The 14,880-nt window shown below is 31.7% G+C and overlaps 4 protein-coding genes across 6 annotated transcripts; 1 reads left to right on the top strand and 3 right to left on the bottom strand.

Moving 5' to 3' along the window:
- Nucleotides 1-115: 115 nt before the first annotated feature.
- On the bottom strand, nt 116-7,225 carry LOC128388392 (arfGAP with SH3 domain, ANK repeat and PH domain-containing protein-like). 2 transcript variants are annotated; one of them, XM_053347776.1, is made up of 9 exons: nt 6,828-7,225; nt 6,410-6,512; nt 6,164-6,236; nt 4,057-5,975; nt 3,846-3,971; nt 3,330-3,590; nt 2,382-3,057; nt 2,089-2,303; nt 116-1,994 (listed from the first exon to the last, which is right to left on the bottom strand). In XM_053347776.1, the coding sequence occupies exons 1-9, from the start codon at nt 6,830-6,832 to the stop codon at nt 1,776-1,778; spliced, it is 3,597 nt and encodes a 1,198-aa protein (XP_053203751.1). In that variant the 5' UTR covers nt 6,833-7,225; the 3' UTR covers nt 116-1,775. The 2 variants fall into 2 exon arrangements, with proteins under 2 accessions (XP_053203751.1, XP_053203752.1); XM_053347777.1 differs by lacking the exon at nt 3,330-3,590.
- A 136-nt stretch (nt 7,226-7,361) lies between these two features.
- LOC128388401 (methyltransferase N6AMT1-like) lies at nt 7,362-8,926 on the bottom strand. 2 transcript variants are annotated; one of them, XM_053347786.1, is made up of 5 exons: nt 8,590-8,926; nt 8,316-8,469; nt 8,146-8,238; nt 7,875-8,055; nt 7,362-7,789 (listed from the first exon to the last, which is right to left on the bottom strand). In XM_053347786.1, the coding sequence occupies exons 2-5, from the start codon at nt 8,426-8,428 to the stop codon at nt 7,490-7,492; spliced, it is 687 nt and encodes a 228-aa protein (XP_053203761.1). In that variant the 5' UTR covers nt 8,429-8,469; nt 8,590-8,926; the 3' UTR covers nt 7,362-7,489. The 2 variants fall into 2 exon arrangements, with proteins under 2 accessions (XP_053203761.1, XP_053203762.1); XM_053347787.1 differs by having other exon boundaries at nt 8,709-8,926.
- Nucleotides 8,927-8,953: 27 nt separating this feature from the next.
- LOC128388398 (peptidylglycine alpha-hydroxylating monooxygenase-like) lies at nt 8,954-11,157 on the top strand. The gene is made up of 3 exons (XM_053347780.1): nt 8,954-9,246; nt 9,725-10,378; nt 10,625-11,157. The coding sequence occupies exons 1-3, from the start codon at nt 9,100-9,102 to the stop codon at nt 10,904-10,906; spliced, it is 1,083 nt and encodes a 360-aa protein (XP_053203755.1). The 5' UTR covers nt 8,954-9,099; the 3' UTR covers nt 10,907-11,157.
- Nucleotides 11,158-11,790: 633 nt separating this feature from the next.
- Nucleotides 11,791-14,667, bottom strand: LOC128388395 (motile sperm domain-containing protein 2-like). The gene is made up of 2 exons (XM_053347778.1): nt 14,358-14,667; nt 11,791-14,100 (listed from the first exon to the last, which is right to left on the bottom strand). The coding sequence occupies exons 1-2, from the start codon at nt 14,449-14,451 to the stop codon at nt 12,569-12,571; spliced, it is 1,626 nt and encodes a 541-aa protein (XP_053203753.1). The 5' UTR covers nt 14,452-14,667; the 3' UTR covers nt 11,791-12,568.
- Nucleotides 14,668-14,880: the final 213 nt, after the last annotated feature.

The following is a 14,880-nucleotide window of genomic DNA, read 5'->3' as shown; positions in this document are numbered from 1 at the left end:
TAATTGGTTACCTAATATATTTTGCTTATTACTGTCAATGAATTGTGAATGTTAATTGTTTCATGGCTGGTGTTTAATTCAAATTTGGTGAAATAAATGAATTCTCATTGACAAATTTTCATTGTGAGAAATTGAATTGTAATTAAATTATTAATGAGTTGACAATTATTACAACATAATTGAATTAGAAAGAGAGATAGAGAGAGAAAAGTCAAAAACATAAAGCAAAAGGTTGAAACATTGAAGGTGGGAAGTGACAAAATAAACATTTACGGCTTGGTTTCAAATAATCAAATTAAATTGTGATTTAATTTGCAACCTCGAGGTGAAAGTTGAAGGTTTTGTCGGAATGACCTTGAAAAAGAAATGAAATCAAGAGAAAGATGTAACTGTTGATTGTAATCAAGTGTTAGTGTTAATCATAGAAATGAATGGTGATTGGTTTCGTTTTGGTTTTTCCTTTTTTTCTCTCATTTCCTTTTCCTATCCACCAGAATCAAAGATGATAATTATGTTAATTAAGATGATGATGAAGGCAAAATGATGATGAGTTTATGGTAAAACTAAAGGCAAAAATGATGTGAATCAAAAATTGAAGATGCAGGAGAGATGAGCAAAACCAGCGAGAATACATTTTACAGTTTAATCTCATCATTAATTGGAGTTAATGATAATTGTTGAAGTTAACAAGATTGTTGATTGACTAGACAGGTTTGTCCGAGCGAGTTAATTATAAATCTGGGAAAGTGAAATATTAGTTTATCGCCAATTGCAATTAGCGGGAAATATTGATCCGCATTTTCTTGGTGTCTTAATTCAGCGTTTCTATCTTCGTTTTTGTTAATTGTTTCTCCTTTTTGATACAATTTGAAATAATTGTAACACTAATTTTTGATTTATGATGATGAAGGTGGGTGATGATTTCTTTAAATATGAATGAATAACAATAAATGGGAATAATTTCAACATTGTTTTCAATTCTCCAAGTGATTAATCTAATCATTATTAAACTGGTGATAAATTTTGGTTTCTTGAATTTGTCAATTTGCTGATTGTTCCTGTTGATTTTTTTGTGTTAAACTGTTGCAATGGGACAGTTAATATGAAGTAAAACATATTCAGAAAATCAACTAATTTTGACAATTAACTGAATTCAATTGGAGGGGTAGTTGTGTTTCTGTGCGTTCCAGGTGAAGGTTAAATTGTTGCAAGTTTATCTGGAAGTACTTGATTGAATGAAATAAAATTTACGGGATTTTATCCGGATAACAATCAGTTAGTAATCAAATTGTAAAATCAAAAAATAATAATAACCATTGATCACAATTAACTATGTGTTTAGTTGGGATTATGTTGTTGCTTGGATAAAGTTTGATGTGTTTAGATCATCACCTTTTAGAAGATGTTTGAATTTCAAGCCAGAAAAGCGATGAATATTGCAGATTAATCTGTTCCATCAAAATTATCGCAATTATGATTCGCTTTTTGTTGAGCATAATCAGGAAACAATGACAACTGATAATTATTAAAATTGGACGAATACGAAAGAGAGTTTGTTTAAAAATGGTAACTAAAACATGGAAAATCCAATGAATGTGGCATTTGTTTTGGTTTTTCAGTAATTAAAAGAATCTGGAACTGATTTTTTAACGTTAATGATGGAAAATGAAGATAACAATTAGATGAATTGATGAAATTTTTGAGTATATGAACGTTGCTATGTTGCCTTTTCGACCGGGTGATTGATTAATTTCCTAGATTAAATCCAAAGGTTTTCAATTGGATAACAGTTGAACAAAACTAGTTGGAAAAACGCCTTTTCTATCGGGGTCACCTTCGACTACTCCTTCCATCCAGTCATCATCATCAGTCTTTTCACTTAAAATTAAAATTATTTCACCTTCTTTGAATGTTAATTCATCATCTCTTTCAGCTTCACAATCATAAAGTGCTTGACATCTACGAATGCGACCTGTTGCAATGTCAGTTCGTTGCTATTGATTGAATTTCAACAAAAATAAAAAATAGAGATTATAAGAAAGTTGGACTAAGTATTTAAATCGTAATTGTAAAAAATCAGATTGGTACCTTTCTTGGAGGTGGTACAGGTAAACTACGTGCAACTAGTTCAGAATCAATTGTTGTCACTGTTGGTTGTATTGATGGTGGTGATATCGAAGTTAGTTTTTCAATTGATTGGCCATTGCTTAATCTACGATTTGATTGTTTGGATGTTTGAATTGGTGTTGTACCAGTTTTTACCGACAATTTACTCTCTAAATCTCTTAAATTACCCGACGAACCTGAAGAAAGTTGAGAAAAAATAGATAAAATTAGCAAGTGTGTACATGGAAACACTAAAGAAAATGTTAATTAATTACCATAGAGGTAACCGTGGTGAGGTGATCTAATCGACGGAGGACCAATGGTTGTTGATCGATTTAAAGCTTGTGAGGTGGAAAGGGGAGATGGTACATTGATTGGAGAGGGTTTTAAGGAAGATGGAGCTTTGGTTTCGGAGGAAGGGTCGTTTTTAAATGTAACTGCAAGTTCAGCCGAAATATCTTTCCACTGAGTAACTTTCTGCATAAGTGCACTAGTATCACTGGTCGCCCTTGAGTGTAGATAAAGACGTCCAGCTCGAGAAATTGACATTTTACCATCAGATGAAGATGGAGATTTGGATGAGGCTACAGAGGAGGGAGATTCATTTTGGTTGGCGGTGGTAATAGCAGTAGAGGTAGAATGTGATTCATTGGGTTTTTCTTCAACTGAGTATTGTCCTTGTCGTGTAGACACTAAACTGGTTGTTGGGGTGGTAATTGAAGAGGTTGTTGTTGTTACTTTGGGTGCTTTTGGTGCTTTCTTTTTTATACTTCCACTGTTACCAAATAATGAGATTATCTTTCCTTTACCTGGTGTGTGTTTGAGGTCTTGATTAGTTGTAGTTGAGGTTAATGTTGATGTTAAAGGTGATTCACTGCCAGCAGCACTTGATGGACGTGAACGATTTATGAAACTAGAGGGAAGTTGAAACTGTGGTTGGTGACTTGTTGGCTGTTGGGGTGTAAAAGGGAAATGAGAAAACAACAATTAGTAATCAGAAATCAATACAATGTATTAAAAAAATTGAATATTAGACCATATTGATATGGAAGTAAAAAAGTCTATTTACAGAGAAAATAAAAGGTAAAAGCAAAAGCAAATATTGTATTTAAAAAAAAACGATCGGAAAAAAAGACAATCAAAATAATGGAGAAGCAAATTTGGTGACAAAAAAATTGTTTGATTGATTTGTGTTGTTTGTGTTAGTTGAGGAGATTAATTACCAGATTAGTATAATCAATTTTTAATTGTGGTAGATGTTCAACGGACAATGACTGATCCAGGGAGGAAAATAAACACACTTCTTCATCTTCATCATCATCTTCACCTTCTCGCTTTGAGGTCAACTCACTCGACGCTCTGTTTGGTGAACTAATAACAAGATCAGCAGTTGTTGAGCCATTTAAAAATAATCGTCTAATATCAGTGTTTGTGTTACTATTGTCATCAGAAAATAACCATTCGTAGCATTGTTTGGTCATTAACTGAACACATTATAGTGGGACACAGTTAGTTTAATATGATGAATTATGATGGACAATTAAATGAGGAAACAATTTAAATTGTTGTAACAGGTTGTTGTTTGGTTGAGGGTTTTGTTTTGTGGGTAAAGGAAAAGGAGACAAGTATTTTTAGTGTTATAAATGAAAAGCAAGTTAGTTCAAAGGTAAAAGTGACGAATGACAGTTACTACAATTAAAACAGAATTGGAAATAATCAAATTAAGAGTACAAGCTTACCTTTTCATCAATAATATCCTCATCACTAAAATCTGTTAAAATATCTTCCATGGGTACCGATGGAAGACCCCAGTCAGTGTTAACATTTTCGAATAAATTTTTCTTGTTAGCATTAGCATGTTCCAACTGTTGATTAAAAAGGATAATATAATATAATAGATGAAAATTATACATAAATAGGGAGAAAGGGAGAGATGTAGAAAATACTCACCAATTCGATTAGATTAGAAAGCTCCTTTTCTTTAGCTAATTGTAGAGGTGTTTTACCTTCGTTGTTTTTAATTGAAGGATTAGCTCCACATCGGAGTAATATTTTCATACATTCACTTTGGTTATGAAGGACACAATAGTGTAAAGGTGTGTTACCTTGTCGATTTTTAATATTTAGATCGGCATTATTTTGTGCCAAAAAGTCAATTATGTGAAGGGATGTACCATCTTCTCGAGAAATGGCAATATGAAGACTCGCTTCACTATTACCGGTGAAACTGGGCAAGGTCCAGTTAAGGTTACCACCTTCAACGAATACTTGTAACACTTGGTAAATGTTTCGAGATAAAATTGCTTGTTCAAGATCATTTTTAAGATCGTTAACATCACCACTACAGGAACGAAGGGCAAACTTTTTATCAACATATTTGGTTCGTATAAAATCAAATCGTTCATCCATTGAACTGGTTGGTTGTAGTTTTCTAGTTGGATCTAAAATGGCTTCCATTATATCATTGAAACCAGCATTGGACATGACTCGAGCAAGTAAAAGCTGAGAGGTTCCAATATTATCAAGGGTCAATGATTGAACTCTAGAAATATGGACACCTAGATCACGATGGATTCCGGAACATTCAATACAAAGGACAACACCAAAATTGGTAGATAACCAGGTTGGATCTTTGGTAGATGCACAATCGACACACTTTTCATTGCCAGGAAGTTTGAGAACTTGATTTATTACACTTTGTCTCAATTCAATTAACGATTGAGAAGCATGATTACCCGATCGGTAAGATCCTCCCATAAGAGATGAACTGTCCAGTGAGACGGGAGCAGAATCGAATTCCTTTTTCAAAGCATTCTCTTTGCTGTTCAATAAAACCGAGATCCAGGCCTCACATTCATTTTCGTCTTCCGCTTGAAATCGATAGGTACGATCACAAGAAACTAGATCAAAAAATTTCTTCTCATCGGGAACGGGTTTAACCTGACAGGTTAAAAGGTTCACTTTGGTTGGTGCTTTCGATTCATCGGAATGATGGACATAAAGATAACCATCTTTAACTTCACACCGTCGTTTAAACCAAACTTTAACTTTCATTTTACCTTCAGATTTTTTCAAAAGGTAACCAAGCTTGTAGACACCATAATTTTTGTTCCCTTGAATTTGATGGAGAGTATAACCGCCTCGACTTTCACGACGATCAACAGTTGATGTACCCGAATGACTTAATTGGTTAAAGGTAATGTTGTTTAGATCCTTTGATTGTTGTCCATCAATAGAAGGAGAAGTTGATCGTAGAAGAGTTCGAAGTTCAATTAGACTTTTTCTCTCTTCGTCTCGTCGTTGTTTAATTGTTTGTAAATTACTGGAAAGCTCAGCGATGTAGTAATTAAAATGTTCGATAGTCTTAAGGCCATCCTGGAAGTAGCTCGTTTGAGCATGATAATAGTCGATTAGGTGGGATAACAATTCAACACTTGTTTTGGTCTTAATTTCATTCACTTTGATTAAATACTCGCATAAAGTGAGTTGTAAAAGTTTTCTCTCTTTGTCACATTCTTCATCTACATGTGAACTGTCACTTTTAAAATGTCCAGATTCTTTAGCTTGAGATTTTTTCTCTTTTTCAATTTTGGCCAATTTTGATTCATAATCTCGATAAGCCTTATCAAAAGGCTTCTTTAGATCTCCTTTAGCTCCTTTCAAATCCCCTTTAAGAATATTTTCCAAAGGAAACATGACAATATTTTTCATACTTTGCATCAAAGTTCCCAACAAATTTGACAATTCTTTGGTAACAATGGCGAATTTTTTGAATGCAGCTCCAATCTCAAATTCATTGTCTTTAAACTCGGCATTTTCACCCAACTTATCCAATACCTTAGAAAGGTAAACTTCATTATCACAGTGAGCTGGAAGAGTGAAGAAGTAAAAAAGAAGATTAAGAGAAAAAAAAACATCATTAATGGTGAAAGAAACAAAATATAATCAAATTTTAAAAAAGAAACATTAACTCAAACAGGAACAGAAAGAAAAGACAAAATTGAATTATTTGAGTTCAATCAGATGATTCGGATAATTTTCACTCGCGTCAACTTACAATTACCACTGTTATGAATCGCTTTCAGAGCTTTCTTCATTTTCATCAATCCCTCTCTGTCAGAGTCCAGCATCTAAATAAAAAGAAGAAGAAGATACAATTAAAATCAATTATACACTAATAAACATAGAGAAACCAATCAGGTTTATTATTAGTTACATTAGAAGCTTTTTTGGCAATAGCTTCATGTTTACACTTAGTATCCTATCTTCATCTCATACTCTTTCATCTTCTGATTTAACTTACATTTTCATTTTGAATAATATCCATGTATTTTTCAACAAATTTGATAACCACCATTTCTGATGAATTAAAAATTTGTGTTAAATCTTTTTGCATCTGTTGTTCACTGTTGAGAAAGAAATAAAAAGAATAGAATATATTAATAAAAAGAGAATAGAAAAAAAAATGAAAAAGAAAAAATTAGTAAGAGAGATACAAGAACAAAATCGCATTACAATACACATATCATGTTAAATATACTTATTACAATTGTAATAAATACTTTACAAGTAAAGGACAAACGAGAGAATATAATTTACATTAAGAATAATAGAACAGAAATTGTTAAATCATCGTAATTAGATAATAAATTTAGACCAAATTAACAATAGGAATAAGTAGATGCGAGAAAAGGTGTAATATCCACAATGAGACCGCTTACCTCATGTTTCTTACTTGAAGATGATTTGGAATCCCTTTGGATTAGATTAAAGTAGGATAACAATTAATCACTTGTAAAATAAAGACTATCCACTAAATTGGATAAATATCAAAACTATCATTTAATTTAATCGAAAATTGTCAAATCAATTACATGTTTAGTTTAGTGTTTACACAAAAATGTCAATGATTTTAATTTCTGTCTACATTTAGACCCGAACGACTTTGGCTCCATCTTTTGTTATTTTTTGTTATTCTTTTTTCGTGTGAGTTTGAAAACTTTTCAAATTGAAACTTGATTGTCAATCGAAATTAATTTAATCTCTTTTTGAGTGATTAACTTAAATTCGAGTGATTATTATGGGTAATTTTTACCCATAACTCGAAAATCACTTGAGTTGAGTTTTTTTACGTTCTCTTTCAGATTCTTGTGGTTGTTAATGTTTTCTGATTTCTTTTCTCAATAGTTATAGATTTAGGTAACAATTAGTGTAAATCAGTTTTATGAATTAACTTTTGTCTCCATTGTTGATCATTAAGGTTTAACAGGTTTGGTTAAGATTCATTTTAATTAGTATAATTTCAGCTGGTAACTGGTTTTGTTTTGTTTTGTTTTTCTCTCTCACTTTAAGTGTTAATCATTTTGTCAAATCAGCTGATGATTTAGGAGATTTTTAATTTTCCTATGGATTGAGTTAATTGTTGTGATTTTTTCTTTCTAAATCTGAGAACAATTAAATGTTCATTGAGACATTTTCTTTTGATAACAATTTCATCTAATTTGATGTTTACTTTTTCCAATATCTCAATAACTTCATCCGGTTGATTCTCTTGGCTTAATAAGAGATAAATTAATCCATCATCAGCAATTACATTGATTATTGTTTCGATAAATTTGTCAATCACTCGACGACCTTTGATTCCTCCAGCCCATGATTTGGTCAATAAATTGTCACTTTCAATCTAAAAAGAAATAAACAAAAACAATTAGAATATCGTAAGAAAAAATTTTCAATCAATTAAGCTTAATTGTTGCTCATTCTCTCACCTCACAATCATCTGTAGGCACATAAGGTGGATTGAAGACAATTAAATCAACATTAGATTGTAATCGATGTTCCAATGAATCAATTAAATTGGTTAACACAATTTCAGGTGAATAAATGAGATTATTGAGGTTAAATGTTTCTTTACAAGCGATACCAGCATTCGGATTAACATCAGTACAACTGAAAAGATTATCACCAGGATTAGTTTTCTTGTTAATCAACAGCAACAATTATACTTAATTGTGAATAGAAATGTAAACAATTACTAACATGAAGTAAGAAAAGCCATTGACACCAAGGTGTTTACTTAAAGCCGACGTAATAATCCCCGAACCAACACCGATCTCCAAACAAATAGTAGGTCTTTAGAAGACAAATAAACAGTTAATGAGAGAAACAATTAAATTGTGATGAAACTGATACAACAATTAAACACTTACCTTGCATCTTTAATTAATTGTAAATCTTTTTCCAAGCCATCTAACAATAAGAAACTATCTTCTGATGGCTCATAAACAAATCCATTGGCAGTTGAATAAAACGGAGTTTCCATTGGATTTAATCAATTTAATCGATCACCAGTCACCAGTGGATCTTTAATTGTCACCAGTAGAGGAACAATTTATAAATCAAAGGAAAAGAATTGAAAAAAACAAGTCAACAATTAGTAGAGAAACAATTTCACCAACAAAAACAATTCTCATCAACTGTTACCTTGACGACAACAATTTGAGAGGGATTAATGTTGAGATTAACTTTAATTGTGAACACCAAATTCACGGGAATTTAAATTAATTTCAATTGGAAAGTGAATTCAGTTAACATTGATTAACCTTTTGTTTTTAATTGTGATCAAGAGGAAGAAGGAGAAGAAAAAAACTCAAAGGTAATTTAAAGATTGGTGAAGAATTGAAACAAAATTGATTGTTCATCTTTCACTGTTCATGTTTTAAATTGTTCCATGGTTGTTGAGCTCCAGTGATTAATTTGTTAACAATTTAATCTAAATTGTTTCAATAACAGAATCTCATCTTTTTACTTTGCTGGTTTCCAATTGTTGCAAATGTTGTTCATCTGGTTGTTAGAGCTCATGAGTGATGTTGACACTTGTTACAGAACATGAATTCTAAGTGATTGTTTCATTTTCCCTTTTAGACACAAAATTGTTAACAATTAAATGGTTAACCAATTTTACCATTTTTAATTTATTTCCACAATTTAACCATGTTCTCTTTTAGTTTAATTAACTGTGGTAATTTAATCTATCCTAAGATGAGATGGACTTTTCTTATTGTTTGTCTATTCCAGTCATCTTTTGGCTTTCAGGTGAAACATTTGCCTATGTTAATGCCCAATGTTCAGCCAACTCAGGTAAGATTTTCACCTTAATTTAATTAATTTAATTGTTTCAATTACCTTTAAGTTATTTCAGATTCTTTCCTTCACCAATTCCTTACCATATCATTAATTTAATCACCTTTTTTGTCAATTAAATGTTCCATTCTAATTTCTATAATTCTCCATATTGTTGGATAGCCAATATTTACCTTTAACCAGCATCATTTTTTATTCTCTTTCCAATTACTTAACCTTTTCTATGTCATTTATAATCGATGATTATTGATTGATTATCTTTACAATTTGTGTAAATGTCTGTGGTGAATTAATTTTTAATTGTTTATCCATAAAAATCTAATAGAAATGAAACAAAATATTCTAAAGCTCTTTGACCTTTTATGCTCTGCTGGTCATGAGTTTCTTAAGTTGTGGATCATTTTTAATAACAAGCAGCCATTTTCTTTTTAATTTTCTTCTATTTAATTTTGTTCTTTTTTCTTTTTTTTAACAGAAAGACACCTATTTGTGTACAGCATTTAAAATGCCCCAAAAAGAGACCGAATATGTGATTGAATTTCTTCCAAATGCCACCATGGCCACAGCTCATCATATCTTAATCTATGGGTGTAAAGTGCCGGGTTATTATGAGAGAGATACTCCTCGAGCTGTTTGGGATTGTGGTGAAATGTCCAGTTCTTCGGGCACTCAATCAGCATATCGACGATCATCTGTCTGTTCTGGAGCTTCATCAATCATTTATGCTTGGGCTATGGATGCACCGGAACTTATATTACCTCAATCGGTTGGATTTAAGGTTGGAAAAGGGACCGACATCAATTTCCTAGTATTACAAGTCCATTATGCTCATGTCGATAAATTTATTGCCGGGGAAACCGATTCATCGGGTATAACACTTTCCATGGTTCCAGGTCATGCCAATATTGTCACCAAACGAGCTGGAGTCCTGCTCCTTGGGACCAGTGGTCTGATTCCGGCAAATTCATATGAACACATGGAAACAACTTGTACCATCTCTCAACCCATTGAATTACACCCATTCGCTTTTCGTACCCATACCCATAAATTGGGTAAAGTTGTGTCAGGTTGGTTTGTGCGAGATGGAAATTGGCAATTAATCGGTAAACATGACCCTCAAAAACCACAGGTAACAATCAATTTAATCTTGATCAATTCTCCACTTCATTCATCATCCGTATCCTGTTATTATCATTTCAAAATGTCAAATTTTCTATCTGTTTTGTTTCCATGTTACCTTGTTATCTTGTTAATCAAATCACTTGTCAAAAATATAATAGAAAAGAGAGAAAAAAAATCCCAACAATCAAAGTTGTTAACAACCATTTAATAGATACAATTAACTCAATAATCTCTCTCTCTCTTTTTCTATTAGATGTTTTATCCAATTTCTGAAGAATCGATTGTCATCAAACAAGGTGATATTGTCGCAGCTCGATGTACAATGGATAATTATTTACCTTTTATGGTCTCAATTGGATCTACCGGTGATGATGAGATGTGTAACTTTTACCTAATGTATTGGGTTGATGGAGATGATGAATTGCATCGTAAATATTGTTTCTCCCCTGGTCCACCCCTTTACTATTGGTCCACTGATCCTTTGTTACAGGGTAAAATCTCAAATGCTGTTGATCGAATGGCAAGTGAATTATAAGGAAACTAATCAACTTTAAGATAATTAAACGTAAACCTTGTCATCTCATATCAAATGCAATTCGTGATGAAGGAGAAACGAATCAAAAACAACAGAGACTGAGAAATTAACAAAGAATCATGACAATCATCATTCCAAGTCAACTAAATTTAATCATGAAAATTTATTCTTCCTCTTCTTATTGAAAACAAATTTCCTGAAACGACCTTAATCCAGTTCCATTCCATGACAATTTACTAAATCACCTGAATCTATCTAAGTACCTGAATAAGAAAAGGAGACATTTAACAAAAAATACATTCGTAATTCATCAAAATTCACTAATTATAGTCCAATAATCATCTTCAGAAAATATAATCAACCAGAAGTGAATAATTTAACCACTTTACTGCACAATTAACAATTTAACACTTGATCATTACAATAGATCATTTTTTTTCCTGTTGAAATTTAATCAAAAGACTGAATCAAGTAAACTGTTAATGGTTATCCAAGTAAGTGGATTAAAATTATTTGATGAGGAAAAAAATCATTCATCAACTTAATTGTTATCACTCATCTTAACAATAATTTAATTGTAATTTTCCCACCAGAGCGAAACTTTTAACTTTTCATCAATGTCAAATCAACCTGACCAATCATATTTATTTAATTATTTATTTAATTGTTTATTTTAATTGTAATTTATTGTGATTACTTCGTTATTTTATTTTCCCGATTGTTGTGTTCATATCGATATGTTTTAATTTTAGCTTGAAAAATTAACTCTGCTGATTTAATATTAATTGTACAAAAAACTGTTTCATATTTTTCGGATAATTGTTATCATCATCTTCCTGTTAACAGTTAATCATTATAAAGTTATCAATCTTCTGAATAAATGGTTAATAATCAACAACTGATTTATTAATTTTTCAGTTACACAATATAACGAAATTAAAGATAATCGTACAATTAAAATACAAAAATTAACAATAAACGTAAATGATATTAATTGAAATGATAAGAAAAAGAAATTACAATCAAAGAAAAGTGATTAAAATTTGTGACTGATTTAGAAGAGAAAGAAAATCAAAAATATGACAAAAATTAAAGAAATTGATTTAGTTAATTGAAGGATAATTGGTAATCAAACTGCTTGGTAATTATTGTTTTCCATGTTGAGTTGATTAAACTTTTTGTTTGCTATAGCTTGTTTACTTTTACATGATTAATTGGTTGATTGTAGTTAATCAAATATCACAATCCATTGATCAAAATTTACAATAATCCAAATAATCAAAAAAGTTTCAAGGTGAGTATGAAAATTTGTGACCTCTCATCATCTAAACAAGTAATTAACTTTTAGATTAAGCAAATTTTTGAGAGAAAAAAAAACTCCTTAAATTACAATTTAATTAATTATCACTTGATCACTTGATTTAGTCCCATGAAACGTGAATATTAAACATTGGTTGCTCGTCACATCAGCTACAATTGAATTAACGATCAAAATAAGTGATTCAGCCTCTCGACAATTTATCATTTGCTTTGAATGGTCAAGGTAAGTGAGTTAATTGTCCAAAAAAATTGTAGCCTCATCATGGTAAATGTTTAAGTTAATCAAAAGGTAATTTCTTTGTTCATTCTAACAGGTAAATCAATCATTTGAAGATTAACAGATTATTGGTCCGATGAAATTAAGGTTGCGTTGTTTCGTAGGTAACGAACAGTTTTGAGGTCCGAATGAGTGGCCAGAAAGTAGGACATGATTATGATGAAAAATGTTATCGTGATGCTGAATATGAGTGAAGTTTTATTATGTTGACTCTCGAAGGAAATATATTTTTTCTGAAGAACTGCCATTCGTTGGTGTATATGGAGTTGCTGTTGCTTCTTCGAGTCTTGTTCATCTTCACGGGCCTTGAAATGGACTCGATGGACTTTCTTTTTCTCACCAGTTGAGCTTTTGTTAATTTTACAGGTAATACAATGAGATTTGATCAATTGTTTATTTTCTTCATCCTGATTGCACCATAGATTGTAAAATTCTGAACCAGTCATTGATTTTACAGTAACGGGTTGACTTTCAATCAAAATTTTGTCAATTTTATTATTTCGGACGATACCTTCGAGTCCAATCAATCGGACAAGATTAACTTTAAATGTTGATTTGGGTAAAATTAATCCAATTGCAGGGGTCACTCGGTATTTTAGGCTATTGTTGGACTTGATTTTAAAGGCAATCACCTTATCACAGATATTATGGATTAACAGTTGACTTGACAAATGTTCATTATCCAAGTTATCAGAAAATATTAACTGATTTGGTTCAATGATCAAGTAGGTTTGGTTCATTTCTGGTGCTTCTTGTGTAACTTCAATAGCTGTTGTTTTGATTAAATTGTCATTTGCTTTCTCATCATACATATTTGTTGGATTGATATAAGTTTTACCCTCGGTTTCTTTATCAGGTATCGACATCTCTGTAAATATTGAGACAATCTTGTCAATTTGCTGATTATTTAATTCATCAGCTTTCAACAGCATTTCCTCCAGTTTGGGAGCACCTTTAGGAGAGTAACGATAATCTCGAGTACATGATCCACCCAGGAAATCAGGTAAATTATTCTCATCGACATAATCAAAAATTTGTGGTCCTTTGCCGAATTTGATGATTCCCATGTTCTCCTTTGGTACCAAGGAAAGGGCAACCTTTTGGATGGCGTTTAAATACCAGGGAAGATTATAGATGAGGACATACTTGATGGAATAGGGAAAGTAATTGGTTCCAGTGTCGGTGAAATATTTCAAAAAGGTCCAATCAATACTTGAAGTAGAAGCACCAGTAAGGTCAAAGATCATACCGATACCATTTCCATTAGTGAAAGAATCCATTTTATCCAGCAAATGGATTACATATTGTCGAAGAATATTTTCCATCTCTGGTATCTTTCGATACTTAGAAACACGAAGATAGACAACAGGGTGACCTTCCCTGTCACATTCATAAGGAAAAAGTAAACTGCTAGTGAAAATTTCAACAGGGAAATTATAATCTTTCATTGATCTCAGGTTCATTTCTTTTCTCCAACAAAGAGCAGCTCTTAACGCCTTATAACCAAGATCAACTTTCCTTTTAGAAATCAATAAAAATCTCTTCACAAACCAATCATCATTCAACACTCGCTTATAATCAGTCTCATCGAATAAATCTGTAAAATAAAAAAGAAATAAAACCAAAGATAATCACAACACAATTACCAAAAAACAGAAACAAAATAGAAAACAAAATGGACCAGAAAAAAAAGAAAACAAGAATAGAATAGAAAACAAATAAACGTCACCAAAGGGATAAACAAGCAAAACGATAGTAATCAAATTAATCGGAATCCGAAAAGAAGGCCAATCAAATGAGACGGAAGAGAAATAATGAAACAATTTACTTAATAAATTAACCAAAATAACTGACCTGGATCTTTTCTGTAATCATCTTCAATAGATTGGCGAATCTGTTTAACTGCTTCACCACTTCGATTGGTCCTTTCCTTGTTGTTGTTGGACATAATTCCCAAAAGAAAACACAGAGAGAACAACAAGTAGAATATAAAGAAAAGGAAAACACTTTTCTCAAAAGTCACTGTTCAAATGAATCAACATTAGAATTGAAATTGAGTAATTAACAAAAAGAAAATGAAAAAATAAAGAAACAAAACAAAAATTGAGGAAAAAAATGGTTCCTCAATCTCATTAAGAACAAGGTAACATCAGGATGAAACGAAAGTCACAAGATGTTCGGCTTAGCATTTCCACTTTCAGCTTATTCTTTTCGGCTTGAGATTCGCGGCTCACTATTCCATGCACATGTTACCTCATTCAGCTTGAGTGTCAACATGGAGTTTAAATGATTGTTATTGTTGTTTAATTGTTGCCATTTAAATTCAGTGATGTGATTAGAGTGTCACATTTATGAATTTATCAAAATGATTGACAAA

Source organism: Panonychus citri, unplaced genomic scaffold (assembly GCF_014898815.1).
Source record: "Panonychus citri isolate SS breed McGregor unplaced genomic scaffold, ASM1489881v1 Contig00098, whole genome shotgun sequence".
Classification (NCBI taxonomy): domain Eukaryota; kingdom Metazoa; phylum Arthropoda; class Arachnida; order Trombidiformes; family Tetranychidae; genus Panonychus; species Panonychus citri.
The sequence above is the reverse complement of the archived record's forward strand: the minus strand, read 5'-3'. Positions and strand labels throughout refer to the sequence as shown.